Raw genomic sequence first — 16,541 nt, forward strand, 5'->3', positions numbered from 1 at the left:
CACGTATCTCGTATTCATGAATTCACCATCCATGTACCGTCATTGGATACGTTACGTAATCGATTATGTTCGCAATGAATAAGCCGTAACTGGGCGTACAGACTTTAATTTTTACCAAGATAAAAATACGAGAAGTTAAACGCGTTTGGAGCCGGCATTGCCGCTAGATACGTTCAATGCCATTAGAAGAGAAAATGGTAATGTTACTTCGTCGATAGAACAATTTTTTTTTTCCCCCCTGTTTGTAAACTCCGTGAGTTGAAATTTCAATATTGAACATATAAAATGAGATTTTGAACACTTCCCGATAACAATTTCACGATTTTTGTGTAAAATCGTGTGAGCACGCTGCGTTTATTATTATTATAATTTTTATTAATTTGTCAATATAATTAGAATTAATAAATAATTAATTATATATCTAATTGAAATGAATAATAATTAAGTAATTTAATTTTATTAATTATTTTTTGAATAGAATCGAGAAAATGAAGGATGCTTGTGAATATAGTTTGTTCTTTAAATTCACTTTAAACGATTTAGTTGCGACAAAACTTTAAGACAAGAATCTATTTATAATTTTTATATTTCAATTTACGTGTATCCTGATATGTATTTTGCACGTGTGTATACATTTTACTTCATCAAATATTTTTTATATTACGCGACACATAAAATTATAAATCGAATAATATCCCGAATTTTGATGATAGATTTTTTTTTTATGATAGATCGCCTAGAACAAACTTTATTATATAAATCATCGAACAATGCATTTAGCATATATTGAATATGCTAAATGCATCGTATTAATAAATTGAATCGCGCATTAAAGAAAGAAAAAAAAAAAAGCGCAACGATTTTATTATTGTTGAAATAGCGGATATAAAATGAACTTATTTGTGAATTGCGGGAACCGGTTTTCTGAAAACGGATTATTTCCGCGAGTTGTCAGCGATTTCCAGGTTAAACGAGTGCAATTAGTTTGTCACGAAAATATTTAAATGACCAATGACGCCAGATGTATTCTCAGAAGATGATATTCGCGGAACGTGATCTCTCGAGATCGCGTTTAATTTCACGCGATAGCGCCGAAGCGTCGACGAGAGTGGCAACGATAGTGGTTTAAAATCTCTTTAATAAGGGTACATTTATGGAGATTAGCGACGCGAACGGCGAACGCTACTCTCTGCTTTCGAAGGTCACGAAATCGGCGTCTTATTGCCGTCGTGCGAGAAACTATGTCAGTGTGTCAGTGTCAATGGAGCCGAGTCATCGGATCCAACTTGCGTCAATTGTGATTGAACGGGGAAAGATGATTTCGCTAATCCACTAGTAGTATTGATTCCTATCCGTAACGGTGTCAACAAGCGAGAAAGAGAGACAGAGAGGAGTGGTGAGGGTGGGAGGGGAGAACGCGGATAATGTAATTCGCGCGTAATATCTACATTATTAGAGGAGATTGAATTAATTTCCGATGCCTCTGTGACATGTTACTTCGCCATTGTTGCTTTTAGGCGGTTAACTCGCGGCTTATTTCAAGTTCTTTTGCAATGTCTCTCCGCACCAATCTCTCTTACAATATATGATGTACATGCATGATTAATATCGCGGTTATGGATGACACATATACATATTATTTATGGTTGGTAAGTGAAGCTTAAGTACAATATCGTTTTTTTAAATTTTTGATTTAAAATAAAGTGTAAAAAAATACGCGAAACTATATCGGTATTTAACGCAATTTCGATTTATAGTTTTTTTTTTTAATTTGGATACTTTTTGATTTAAATGTAAGGAAGCTAAAAATAGCGAAAATATTTTTGTCCGTTCTGAGCACAGTAGAATATTTCAGTTTAAATATCTAGAGACACAGAAATATTATTTCGATATTCTTCGTCGATTCGAGCTATGAAACAATAAAATTCTACAATACAAACAAGTGAATTTTAGGAGCTGTTAATCTTGAAATAATGAATATGTATACGTCTATTGAGTCAACTGTTTAGTATATTTTTCAATTATTTGACAAATTTAGATGCGTTGTTAGATAAACATGGCACTAAATACGAAGCGAGGTAACAACAATTATCTCATTTGCTTTGCAAGTCACTATTTGAAAGCTATTTTTTTCTCGTGGTCACATTCTTAGTTTCGCGCATAAAAACACGACACGCTTATGATAAATTGTAACGGAAAATGCTTGCGGAGATCGCGATGATGGCGGAAAGAAAATTGGAATAAATCGGTAAATATACTTGCGCGAAAGAAAGAAAAAGATATATATATTGTATATATATATAGAGAGAGAGAAAGACAGAATATTCGAGAGGAGGCTATCGAATCGTTGGGAATTCGCGAACGCGCAATCCGCCGTTTAGCCTTCGCGCCGAGCTTAAAATAAACGCGACAACTCACTTGCTCGTTTCTCTTTCTTTCTTTCTCTCTCTCTCTCTCTCTCTCTCTCTTTCGCGTCTCGCCCGTCACCGTTCTTCCCTGCTTTCTCAGCATATGTTATCGCGATCGTTTCACGTCGCTGCTTTGCCGCCATTTTCGATGATTTCCTACATCGAGTTGTTTTTTCATGGTGTTTTGTAGCTTTATTCGCGTTTATTTTATGGGACTCGACAAAACGATTTTAATTACTGATTAAAATCCTTAAAATCTGCTTAACATTTTTATAAAAAGATTTCACATTCAAATAGAACGGACTTGATTTTAATAGAAAAAAATTTGATACTTGATTATCCTAATATATTTGGACCGTTTATTTTGAAAGTGGTGTAAGTCTTTTTTTTTTTTTTTTTTTTTTTATGAGATATGACGTAATTTATGCTTAATTTAGTGTAAACTTTTTGTTTATAACTAGTTAGTATTAAATATCTTAAAAAATGCCAATGCTTTGTTCAATTTAAAATTGGCCGGTAAAAGAAATTGCGTAACCATTGATTATGAAAGTGGTGTAAGTCCAATTTCCATAGACAGGTGGCGGGGTTAGTGGCCACCGGTGGCTTCATAATTGTTTTATTAAATAAATTTATTTCACACGAAATGAAAGAATGAGAGAATTTCGTTTCAACAAAAAATCTACAAAACGCAATTAAAAAACAGATAAGAAGAAACACTAATGGAGAAAAAGTAAATTGGTTACAAATATGTTGGATGAGATTTTACAAAAGTGCACCGTATACTATTTTATATAAAACATCAATGGAGGACACAGAATTTAAGACTCTAAATTTATCACCTACATGTCGGGGAAGACCGCCAAAATTTGAAAAAATCGCCCTGGCGCCTTTGTATCACGATGCCAGGTCTATTACATACGAAAAATATAAGGATATGCAGCAGCTATTACCTTATATACCTCCTGTGCATCATGAATATTTCAAAACACTGCCGCATGAAGAGCATAAATAATTAATAATACCAATATCTTGTGTTAAGTTTAACAATATATAAATATAATTAACGTTCAAAATAAAAAATACTAATTCTATTTTATTTCTTGTTATTATTTATAAACAAAATTCGATTAATATGAAATATATTTTAAGTGATATTTGTTATTTCAAAATTGAAATTAAATTGAAAGTGGTGTAAGTCCATTTGCAGCCTGGAAATATATATTATTTTAGTTAAATTCGCCTAAAAGAAATTTATATAATCAAATTACATATTGATAAATTAGTACAAACATTCCCAGACTTCACATAATTAACCTATATTTTTTAATTGTCAGATCTGCTAACATTTAATTTTCTCGAAACAAAAGAAAATGAACTCGCACCACTTTCAAAATAAACGGTCCATTTATTCAAATGATATGACAAAAATGTGATACCAAGCGAAAATTGAATTCGAAAAATCAAGGTTTATGAGAGATATATTTGTAATACTCCATTGTATTCGACTCGCTATATTTTAACTGGGAGCGTTTCCTGACGCGCGACAGTCACAATCTAAAATGGACGTCGTCTAGTCCTAGTTCGTAGTTAACTGGAACGCTTCTCATGCCTCTGTTTAGCGCTCGCTGAGTGGATAACGAAGCCCGCCGTGTCGAATTTCCGACACATACGGTCACGTGCGTGTGCGTGCGTATATATTAAGTGTACCGTGCGGTCTCACGCGTGCTCGCTCGCACGGGTGAGCGGCTCTTTAAAACATGTACGAGAGGCCAATACCGTGCAAAAGAGACGGATGACTCTTTATTATTTTGTTGAAGCTTATCATCCGTCTTCGGAGACATTTGAAATAAGTTGTGCCATAAATTTATGGCTCGATTCGTAGCAATTTCACGAAGAATACAAGAAGAAATCGTAAAATAATATAAAGATGCTTAAACGAGAATTAAAAATTATTATAGCAAAATTATATATATTTTTATTTTAAACGGTTGTTTTCGAAACATAAAAGCGTTCAACGCAAGAGATGATCGTGTGTATGTTGTAATGTAAATAGTCGTTTGTCCACGTAATTGACATAGAAATGCGTGTTTGAAATTTATGATTATTATTATTCAAAAATTATAGTTTTGAATGCAAAATTGTTGGTATTTTTATTACCTAATTCTTGACAAAAACTCTTCCATTAATCTTCATGGAGTATTACTTATTATGAATTTCATCAACGTGTGAAGATATACATTATACGATATATTTATCTCTCATAAATTTACCCTTAAATAAAATCGCGAAATAAAATCGACTGCTTCCTTTCACATCGTCTCCTCCCTGCCCGATCGCTATAGGGAAAATCATCGCGCATCAAATCGTCGCGTTATTTGACATTCGAACGTCACGCTGACGTCGCCGCGTGCGAACGAGACCTGAGGTTCCTTCGCGGAAGCGTCACACATTTCATCATGCGGTATGTCGTAATCGGCTCTCCTTATCGCCAGTTCCATTTTCATTCTGTATACATGGCATGGCAGCAAGACTGCTTCCATCCGTATTAACCCTACTGTACGCAGTAACGGTATTGTGTATTATATTATGAACATTATTCCTCGACAACGTTCCTATTTCTTTTCCTATGGCTCTTACTTTTGCATTCGTGCATTTATGAATATCGCCTTGTATTTTTTTTTTTTTTTAATGGCTCTTATTTTGAATTTGATTATTTTATGTCATATTATTGTATATTTAAGTAAAATCAAACACTTAGATTTTTTAAATACTAATAATAATTCTTTATGTATATAAATATATATTCTTTTTTCCCGTTATCTTTTTTTGTAATTGAATTATTTCGTTTGCTCTAAATTGCATCGCGACGAAGTTGCATCGATAGGGTTGCAAAGGTCCACGAGCTCGTTCGACATTTACAAAGTAGCGAACCGAGCGGAAAGAACCGAGCAACGCGCTTGATGTCCCTCGTAAAACATAGCCACAGTGTTTTATTGGCCGACCAAGAAGACGATCCCTTCGTGGTGGGTGGAGTCGATAATGCAATAATCCTTTATCGCGCAATTGAAAAGGACAGGGATAAGAGTGAGGGGGAAAGAGGGGGAGAACGGAAGGGATATTCTTCGGTCATACCGAACGACTCGGATACGATGACATTTTTACGGACTGACGACATAAATCGAGTTGTCCGCGACTCGGATAAGGAGCACTGAAAACAGCTCGCTCGAAGTTCAATCACTGGTGGTTCTCTTTCTGTGGACGATAGTTTCCTTTTTCTCCGCGCTCTTTGTTTCTAGAGGATTTCGCGGAGAAGGATCAAGAGGAAAGGATGAAAAACTAGCGTGTAAAAAAAATAATCGGAATAATATAACTGAATAGAAAATGTTGATTTTGCTGTAAGAAGACTTTCACATACAATCGCGTATTATTAGTATAAATGAGATATAAAAGTAGGAGATTATAACATATGAATTAGAGATTAGTCTGATTTGTAGTAATAATTCAATATTAATAATTAGACGCGCAATTTATTATTATAAGAGAACCGTGGAAGTTTATTAACAATGTCAAGAGGTATTTCTAATTACAAAAACGTTTGATAAATCACGTCGGGAAGCAAATCGCGGCATCTGTCGATGAAAACACCGATAACTGACGCCGCTCTATAACCGTGTAATCCGGGATTTAAAGCCAAGACGATGGATCGAGACGGATTAGAAACACGGTAGTAATAGGCGTCGAACGCGGATCGACGAAGAAGAAGACGCGCGGTTTTAAGGCAGATCAAGTCGGATTTTCGATTTGTATTTCGTTCGATCACACAGTTCATTCTCCTTCCTCTGCCTTTCGCATTGATTTTACTTTCAGCTTTTTTCGCACACTCAGGGAGAGTACAATGCATTTATTTTTATCTTTGGTTATTGAAAACTTTCCAGAAATAACAGCTGCGAAAATATATTTTCAAACTTTTTTCTCTTCATATGATTTTTATTATTTTCAAACTTTTTTTTCTCTTTATATGATTTTTATTATTTTCATACACAATATAATATACAATGTGCTTACATTATATCCTTACGAATTATGAAATTACTAATTAATGTATATACCAGGTATATAAATATGAAACCGGAATTTGCCCATAGATTGCCCTAGCTATCAATGTAGTTACCGTCAAACCGCGTCATTGGCGCTATTTTCTTCTTTTGACATCTGATAAAGATTTTCAACTTACAACGATACAAGTTTCATACAACAGCATAGTTTTTAATAGCGTTGAACATGTCGAATTTTGTGCCTGGAAACTACAATTTGCGGACAGCATTGATTTTCTATTAACATTTGAAGAAAACTGCTGCAGAATCGCATCGAATGCTTGTCGAAACTTACGGTGAGCATGCTCTTGGTAAATCACAGTGCTTTGAGTGGTTTAAAAAATTCAAAAGTGGCGATTTTGACGGGAGAAACGAAGAACGTGGAAGACCACCGAAAAAGTTTGAAGACAGCGAATTGCAAACTTTGTTGGATGAGGATGACGCTCAAACGCAACAACAACTCGATTTGAATGAAGCTTTGCGTGAAAAACGACCAGAATATCAAAAAAGGCAACACAAAGTGATTTTGCTTCATGATAATGCACCATCGCACACAGCAAAACCGGTGAAGGAAACGATTGAGGCGTTTAGTTGGGAAATACTTTCGCATGCGGCTTATTCACCAGACTTGGCTCCATCCGATTACTACTTATTTGCATCGATGGGACACGCACTTGCCGAGCAGCGCTTCACTTCTTACGAAAATGTACGAAAATGGCTCGATGACTGATTTGCCTCAAAGGAGCAACAGTTTTTTTGGCATGGCATCCACAAATTGTCAGAGAGATGGGAAAAATGTATAGCTAGCAATTGGCAATACTTGGAATAAAATATTTTTTATCATTTTCATACAATAAACGTGTATTTTCTATACAAAAAGTCCGGTTTCATATTTATATAACTGGTATTTTGTCCCTGGAGGGACATTAAATTGCTCTAAAATAACAGTGGGTGCTTTTCTCTCCTTCTTTATCGCTTTGTCTATCTCCTTTTTCCACTTATCGGCGAGCTGCGAATCGCAGCTGGCGAGGGCCGCTTTAAATCATCCCTTTCTCATTACCATTTCAAATGGAACGCGATTAACGGGAATTAATTATCTACGATGGTAATATTCCGCCTCCGGGGCGAACCGGGGCGCCGCTACTAAATGTTCGTTCGAACGACAAGGAGAAAAATTTACTTCGAGGTACATTTACTATTCTAGTATTTAAAAAAGATATTAAAATATATATATCGGCTAATTCGGTCGCTGCTACGTTTGCTACGAAAGAGGCGCGAATTAATCTTCGAAGGATTAAATCGATCGTGACGCGAATCGGAAAATGTCGAAGAATCGCGGTATAAAAGTATATTAAATGAGTACAATAAAATTTAGAATACTACAGATTTTACGCTTGCAACAAGAATAATAAACCGCAATAATGATAAAAGGATAATATGGTAAATAAATCCTTTATTTTAAAAGTCGTTTATTTCATGTAATTTCGTTTCTAGAAAGTGAACGAAAATAAGAGAAAATAAAATATTGGAGATGCAATTTTTCATATGTATTATTTTCTTTGTTTAAGGTTTTATTATTTACATTTTACATCAATAATATTAAAAAGTTTTTTAACGAAAAATAAATCCCGCGCTTCTACCTTTAAAATTTTATAATATTGCTGATATGAAAATATACGATAATCTGATTAAATATTATTCGATATATTTCGCACAAAATATGCTGCGAAAAAAGAAGTTAATTCGATCCGAGTTTAATATTTATGGTGCGAACGTACATATGGATTATCTTCTGCTTTATAAACATAGTCTATGATTGATCGACCCGTGCACACGGATAAAAAATCGCAGACGAAAGAATCGACACGAAAAAGCGATCCGAAAAGGCAGTCGATTTCATTACAAGAGCGAGCGATGGTTTTGATACGCGACTGACTATCCATAGACGCCATCGTCGACAGTTGATTGTGCCAGATTGTTAATCGAGCATTTTTGAAAACTGTCCGATCCATTCCTCGCGCGAGACCATCCGGATTTTGATCGTGCAAACATCCAACGGAGAGAAACGCTCACCATTTGTCGAGAACGGTCCGAGTTCGTTAGCTCGATGAACTTCGATCGTTCTGTGACAATGTCCCCAGATATTCAATAAAGCTGAGCCGACGAGCCGACCGATGTGTTAGCTTGGAATTTCGCTTCCTCGTGTGGATTTAGAATAGAGACGCTTCCGATACCTTCTCGGTTTTTTTTGGTTTTTTTTTTTTTTTTATGCGAAAGAAGAGCGAGTCGGGAAAAAAGCCTCCATTAAATTAGCCTCCCAACATCGTCAAATTAATTCTAACTTATCTTATTAATTAACAAAACTGACAAATTCTTAGGTTTTAAAAACCAAATAAAACTACATCAAAATTGTTCTTAGAGATATGCGAAAGTTTTAAAGCTGAAATAAAGATACTGTAGGATAAAATTGTATTCGAGCATCCTAATCCTCGAGGTAAATTTATTTGTCTACGAGATTTCCACTCACATTTTGTTTCGGAGCGTTGCAAGATTGCGATTAGCGACAAGCGACTTAGCTGGGAAACGAGCGGTCGGTTTTTCCCTGGCATCGATTTAGTTAAGAGTATACTTTCTAGAGCTGATTTAGCGAAGCATGAAGCGGCGCGGCGAAAAGAAAAAGAGAAGCCCGACGAGAGACACGCAGAGGACGTCGGAGTATCGATCGAGAAAGTGTCACGTGCGCGACGCGAAGAGAGGAGACTGCATTCGGGGCCGAGGAAATATTCGCGCGGCTAAACGTGCAATCTGAATGCACATGTATACGTGTCTGTGTGTGTGTGTGTGTGTGTGTGTCTGTGCGCGTGCAGGGACTCCAATGGGATAAACGGACACCAACGAGAACGAGCGTGTGCGCACCCGGGGACACAAATAGAGCCGTTCTTAACTTGGCTCGATTACACCATGCGGGTCACGGGGAAATTACCGAGTCTCTTACATGCACGAGACCGGGAAGGCGATTAAACTTTCCGTTCGGATATTTCTTGCCGTCACGAATAATAAGCAGCTTTGAATTAATAAGATAGAAGGAGAGCGCACATACTTACGCGAAAATTGATGCTATCCAATCATACCCCAGACTATTATTTCAGCAAAAAATATCGATCATGTGATTTCGATTATTGCGACGTACACGATGTCTCGAAAGTTCTTCTATTAAAAGCCAGAAATTTTTCAGGATGACAGGAATTAATAGGAGCGATGATATAACAAGGAATATTAGAGAATTCAGTATACAGGGTGAGTTTTTTAACCTGAAACTTTGAAATATCTCGAAAAATAAGAACTGAACGAAAAAAATGTTGATAATCAAAATTTAATCCTTCCGCAGGGGAAATACATTAGTGTTAAAGTTCCTCCCCCACCTCCCACCTCCTGGGGGGGGGGGGCAACTTTAAAATCTTAAATGGAAACCCCCATTTTTTATTTAGTGTTCTCGTAGCTGACATCGAGAGCTTTCCAAAACACTATAATAAAGTATTTTTTTATTAAGTACTTTTTGAGTTATTTTATATTTTAATCTGACATATTTTGATATAAAAAATTAAATATCTCGTAAAATATCTAGTTTTTGATAATCTTACCGTAATACTTCTATGTACAGAATAATGAGACAAATCAATTAGTATAAAAAAAAATTGTTTTTAAGAAAATTATTTACAATGTATTTTACAATTATTTTTTTTTTTTTTTTTTGGCACTAATTAATTTGTCTTATTTTTCTGTACATAGAAGTATTACGGTAAAATTATCGAAAATTGAATATTTTACGAAATATTTTATTTTTTATATCAAAATATGTCAGATTAAAATATAAAATAACTCAAAAAGTACTTGATAAAAAAATACTTTATTATAGTGTTTTGGAAAGCTCTCGATGTCAGCTACAAGAATACTAAATAAAAAATGGGGGTTTCCATTTAAGATTGTAAAGTTGTCCCCCCTCCCTCACCCTCCCCCCGGAGGTGGAGGATGGGGGACGAATTTTAATACTAATCCATTTCCCCCGCGGAAGGATTAAATTTTGATTATCAACATTTTTTTCGTTCAGTGCTTATTTTTCGAGATATTTCAAAGTTTCAGGTTAAAAAACTCACCCTGTATATAGCCAGCTTCTTTTCTTTTCCCCCTCCCAGGTATTTGTCGTATATAATAAAAATGATAAAATTTGCGGACGACTTTTTTCCAGAGCTGGAAGCGAAAAGATTGAAGGACACACGTAGTTTCTTATCATTCATCTACGGTTTTGGCAAACGGTGATTACTGCCGTTCTGTTTAATTTGCGTGACAATGCGATCGTTTGTCCATCGGCGTGCATGTTTCTTCACATTATGCGCTCTGACGATCGAGAAAGTATCGCGCTTCGGGATATTTTGACTCTTAATCGAAATATCTTGTAAAAAAAAAATTCAGGATTCGCTTGTATAATGCTTTGCGAATTGCTAATTTATTTTAATTAGCATTTAAATGAACTCATGCAACCTTTTATACTTTGTATAACACGGCTCTTTCTCCGTAACATATACGATATCGATGTTCCGTGTCAGTTATTGCGCATGTGTTAAAAAATATTTCTCGATCGTAACGCCTACGATATTACACGCGTTGTCATATCTTTGCGGGGAAATGTTGCTGTCTCGATTAAAAAAAAATATATATATATAAAAACCATGCTTTGGGATTTTTTTTCGCGCTCACAGGTTTCCGCTGCGTGCAAATTACTTATGTTAATACATTCGGAAATATTATGACCCTAAGAGTATATCATGGCGCGTGAGACATTAGCATCGTTGCCTTGACAAGTCGTGCAACGTATGTCAGATAACACATGTATGAAGGAAAATCGTCCGACCGACCTTTAAACGTCTATTTAAAGCACTCTTCGCCCCATACTCGCTATTTTGATTGCGAGTTGAAATGCAAAAAGGCTGATAATGAGAGAACTTATACGCGATATTTCGCGGATGAAGGCTGTTACATAAAAAATACGATATAATATAGAAATATTTTCGCAGAAGAGAACTTTTTTCTTCAATAGCATTGATATTTTATAATTATTTTATAATTTCACATAACATATTAAATTTTATCTTTATCTTTCTTTAAATTTAATAACATTTATATCTCACAAAGTTCTGATTTTAAAAATATATTTCACATATTAATTTGAATTTTTAAAGAAAATTATTATTGTATTAGAGTTTTGTCTTCTTTTAAATTATAGCGATTAGAATGATTTATTAATCAAAGAAAAAAAAAATATATTTTTTGCATAAATATATTAATCATTTTTATAGTTTTTAATTGTTTATTTCATTGGATAAAGTCTGGGACAGTACAAACCAGAATTTACCATGGTTTTTTCCATTCTAGACTTTTTCAATCAACTCTGACTTTTACCCATAAATGGCAACATTATTACAAAATCTTATTCGTTTTTACACATAATGTCGGCGTCACCGGAAACGACTAAACAGGTGTTTGCGCCAGCTGCAATCGCCCTCGCTATGCTTCGTCACCGAATCCCTTCTCTGTTCCCGTCTTCCTTTTCGCCTCGTCTTTGTTTCTCGTCTGCGTCCATGCTTTCTAAAAGGTCGATAGTTATTCTCGGCGCTGCGTCATATGAAGCAACGAAATTCCTCCATGAATTTTCATTTTTCAAAGATAAAAGCATTCCTCTGTTTGTCGATACTCGCTTAACAATTAGCAATAATTGTGACCAATAATGATAGACGATATTACGAATACAATATTAAAATATTGAAGATTTGACGACACGAAGAAATGGCGATAAATCTATTATGTGGCTCATTGCTTTTCATTCACAAATGGCTTGTCGTTATATAAATTTTCAAGGCTGTATTATATAAAATCTCAATTACGCGAAGATAAAAGATTTAAAAAAAAAAAAAAAAAAAAAAAAAAAAAAAAAAAAAAAAAAAAACCACCTTACATTTTATCATTTTTTATAATTTATAATAGCGTGTTCGGGCATTTTATGTGAATTGAAACTGACCGGATGGTGATTTTGGTTTGCAGCGTGGAACGAGACCGGCTTCGGGAGCGAGAGCGACAGGCACGCGCGGCGATGTCGGTCCAGGCAGAGCAGGCGGCTGCGGGAGGCGGTCCTGATACGAGACACCATCATCACCACCACCATAACCACGCGCATCATCATCACCCCAACATACATGTCTCCACACCGAACCTCTTCCGTGGTGGTCCTGTCAGGGTGAGTACATTTTCCATTTATTTCCCGTCTGCGATCGACGAGACTCTTTTCACCACGCGTGGTTTCGTATGTATCCATGTGTATAGCGTTATTGATTATTTCTTTGAGAATATTCAGCGAATACTGATTCGTTCACAAACGGAATTTACATAAATACTTGTGTTTAATTTTTATTTCTGATATATTTTAAGATATAATGGACGCGCGCGGTCTTGCTTAGAGCGAGAGAGAAAATTTAGATTAGTTTTAAAAAAATCACATTATTATTGCTAAATATTTTAATATCAATCTTGCTAGTTAATGTCTATCTTGCTATGACTAATATTTTAAATATATTAGGTGTACAACGTTTGCTTCCGCCGTTTTCCTATAGATGGCTTTAGCGGTAAGTAGTGGTCGAAATAAATAGATCATAGACGTCATGCGATAAACTTGGGCATCTGTCAACATAACCCCATAGAAACATTAGTCGATTTGTGTCTGCATCGTAAAGTTATTCTCGATTGAAAATGTCAATTTACGAGCCAAATTCTCGTCATTTGCGGGAGGTTTTAATTTTCTGCTTCAATATGAAGAAATCTGCGGCTGAGGCTCATCGAATGCTCTCAAATATTTATGATGAAGCCGCTATTAGTGAAAGAACGTGTCGTGAGTGGTTTCAACGCTTCAAGAACGGTGATTTTCGCGTCGAAAACCGGCATAGCGGTGGAAGAGAGAAGGTTTTCGAAGATGCAGAATTGGAGGCATTACTTAACGAAGACTCGAGTCAAAGTCAAAAAGAATTGGCACGATCATTGGGAGTGACTCAACAAGCAATTTCAAAACGCCTCATAAATGTATAACCAGTTTTTCACAATAAAGCCTCGAATTTCGGGGAAAAAACGGCGGAAGCAAAGTTGTACACCTAATAACTGCGAGCGTCACCAGCATCACTAGCTAATCTAATTAACGCTATACCGCGATAAAGTATTTCTGCAAATGGAAATTAAAACAGCGATTTTCCACGATATAATGTTTCTCCCTCTCTCTCTCTCTCTCTCTCTCTCTCTCTCTCTCTCTCTCTCTCTCTCTCTCTTTTGATGAAGAGGATAGCGTTGTGTGTCAGTTAAATTGACACACCGAACATTTCGCGGCTTTTTTTTTTCCTCATTCACCGGGACGACGTTAAAAATGTTTCTGCACGGGGAAATGAAAGTAGCGACGAATGCTGACCTGTCGATCAATTTCGCCGCACACGATTGCATCTCGTCGTGCGCATTTAACGTTATCGAGTTCTAAAACGAGCAGATCTATTTTTCTTATTAAATGGCATTCTATTAAGCACGATTTTGCTTACTGTTCCGCGATAGTTGCAAAGTCGCGAATAATTAAAGAGACTAGAGGCGAGAAAATCGGGCTGACGTCCTTTTCTTATCGCTCGTCATCTTTATTCAGGCAGAATCCCCCGATCTTTTTCACGTTGTCCGATCGCTTAATAGACTTTTCTCCTGCGTTTTAAGAGCCATCTCGCTCTTTTTCCCCCGCATCTTTTCACTTCTAGTTAGTAATCGGAGGCACTTGGCCAAGTGGATTCACTGACCGCTTCAATTAACTGATGGCCTTTCGCTCTGATCTTTGCCTTGTATATAAATCCACCATAATTTGCGGCGTTTTAATGAATCTTCTTTCAATCACAGTCGTTAATGATATTCGATTTAAATCTGTGAATAAAGTTGTTACCGGAATTCTTGCTTGCCTTTAAAATATCGAGAGCAATAGCAGGTTATATTACTATTATTAAGCATGCGGATAAAAATCGCGAGAATTCTACGAATAATGAGTTTAAAAATTCGCAATAACATATATTTATCGACGTATGTGGAAAATCCCAATCACGTAGTCATTTAAGCGTTACAACAGAATAACCGCGCGATTAATGTGCGATTTAATCGGAACATCATCGGATTTTACGCAAAATCTTTCTGCAAACAGAAACGCGTTTCAATGTAAATACGCTTCTAGTGTTCGTTAAAATTTTACAATTTTACAATTTGATATATCGCGATAAAACGCGTAATATACCAGGTATACAAATATGAAACCAAAGGAATTTGCCCATAGCTGGCCCTACCTGTCAATGTAGTTACCGTCAAACCGCGTCATTGGCGCCATTTTCTTCTTTTGACATCTGATAAAGATTTTCAACTCACAACGATACAAGTTTCATACAACAGCATAGTTTTTAATAGCGTTGAACATGTCGAATTTTGTGGAAACTACGATTTGCGGACAGCATTGATTTTCTGTTACCATTTGAAGAAAACTGCTGCAGAATCGCATCGAATGCTTGTCGAAGCTTACGTGAGCATGCTCTTGGTAAATCACAGTGCTTTGAGTGGTTTAAAAAATTCAAAAGTGGCGATTTTGACGGGAGAAACGAAGAACGTGGAAGACCACCGAAAAAGTTTGAAGACAGCGAATTGCAAACATTGTTGGATGAGGATGACGCTCAAACGCAACAACAACTCGATTTGAATGAAGCTTTGCGTGAAAAACGACCAGAATATCAAAAAAGGCAACACAAAGTGATTTTGCTTCATGATAATGCACCATCGCACACAGCAAAACCGGTCAAGGAAACGATTGAGGCGTTTAGTTGGGAAATACTTTCGCATGCGGCTTACTCATCAGACTTGGCTCCATCCGATTATTACTTATTTGCATCGATGGGACACGCACTTGCCGAGCAGCGCTTCACTTCTTACGAAAATGTACGAAAATGGCTCGATGACTGATTTGCCTCAAAGGAGCAACAGTTTTTTTGGCGTAGCATCCACAAATTGTCAGAGAGATGGGAAAAATGTATAGCTAGCAATGGGCAATACTTGGAATAAAATATTTTTTATCATTTTCATACAATAAACGTGTATTTTCTATACAAAAATTCCGGTTTCATATTTATATACCTGGTAATTATCTTTGCATCGAAATTTTTCAATTTTCGAGAACTTCAATTGGGTTTTTTTTTTTGCGACATTTATCGTTTATACGTATGTATAACCACGAATTAATCATCACATATTAATGTAATATATTGCACGTAAATTGACGTTTTGTGCAGTTTACACGCATGTATTTTCAAAAGCATCTGAGATGCGGCTTCTTTAAACTGTCTTTTCGCGCGTTTTCCTTTGTTCAATCGCGAAAAATTTCATGGCCCTCACAATCTTCAAAGCTTTTCCGACTACAATCTCGAATCCGGCGCGGACGATAGCGGCAGCTGCTGCTTGCCTTGAGGGTCTACACGGAAACCTCATATACGGCCATTATGACGAAGTCAAGGACCCGTGGCTCGTAAACATGACCTTCTTCTTTCCCCCTTAATCCTCCTTCTCTCCTCACTTTCGCCTTCTGGTTTTATTCGCGCTGTTCTCCTTCGGGATTGCTTTGGCCGAAATTTATTTCTAATCTATACGATGCTCCAGCTAGGAAAAGGATGATCCCTTTTTCGGGGATATTCGTGTTATAAATATAGATTGAAAAACACGAGTTTGCGAGCATTTGACTTTTTATCCGATTATTAAAGGAAAGGATCGTTTTAGATAACGCTTGTCTATTTGACAATTTTGAAAGTAGTTTCGGAATTTTACGAATAATGATTCTTAGTTATATACACTTAGCAAGAGTTTTTCTTACGGAAAGTCACTCTCAAGATTCAGGTTTATGAGAGAATAAAAAATTAGCTGTTTTATATCGAAGAAAAAGGAATCG

The 16,541-nt window shown here is 36.1% G+C and overlaps 1 protein-coding gene across 4 annotated transcripts in view; it reads left to right on the forward strand.

Annotated features, from left to right (window-relative positions):
• Positions 1–16,541, forward strand: part of Lilli (AF4/FMR2 family member lilliputian) — a 228,358-nt gene that overhangs the window by 89,348 nt on the left and 122,469 nt on the right. For all 4 annotated transcript variants that reach the window (XM_070293985.1, XM_070293987.1, XM_070293986.1 and 1 more), the window contains exon 2: positions 12,599–12,791. In XM_070293985.1, coding sequence (XP_070150086.1) covers positions 12,599–12,791 — 193 coding nt within the window. The remainder of the gene's footprint in view (positions 1–12,598; positions 12,792–16,541) is intronic.

The sequence above is a fragment of the Polyergus mexicanus genome, unplaced genomic scaffold, assembly GCF_030449975.1.
Source record: "Polyergus mexicanus isolate NDT 795.1 unplaced genomic scaffold, iyPolMexi1.0 SCAF_4, whole genome shotgun sequence".
NCBI lineage: Eukaryota > Metazoa > Arthropoda > Insecta > Hymenoptera > Formicidae > Polyergus > Polyergus mexicanus.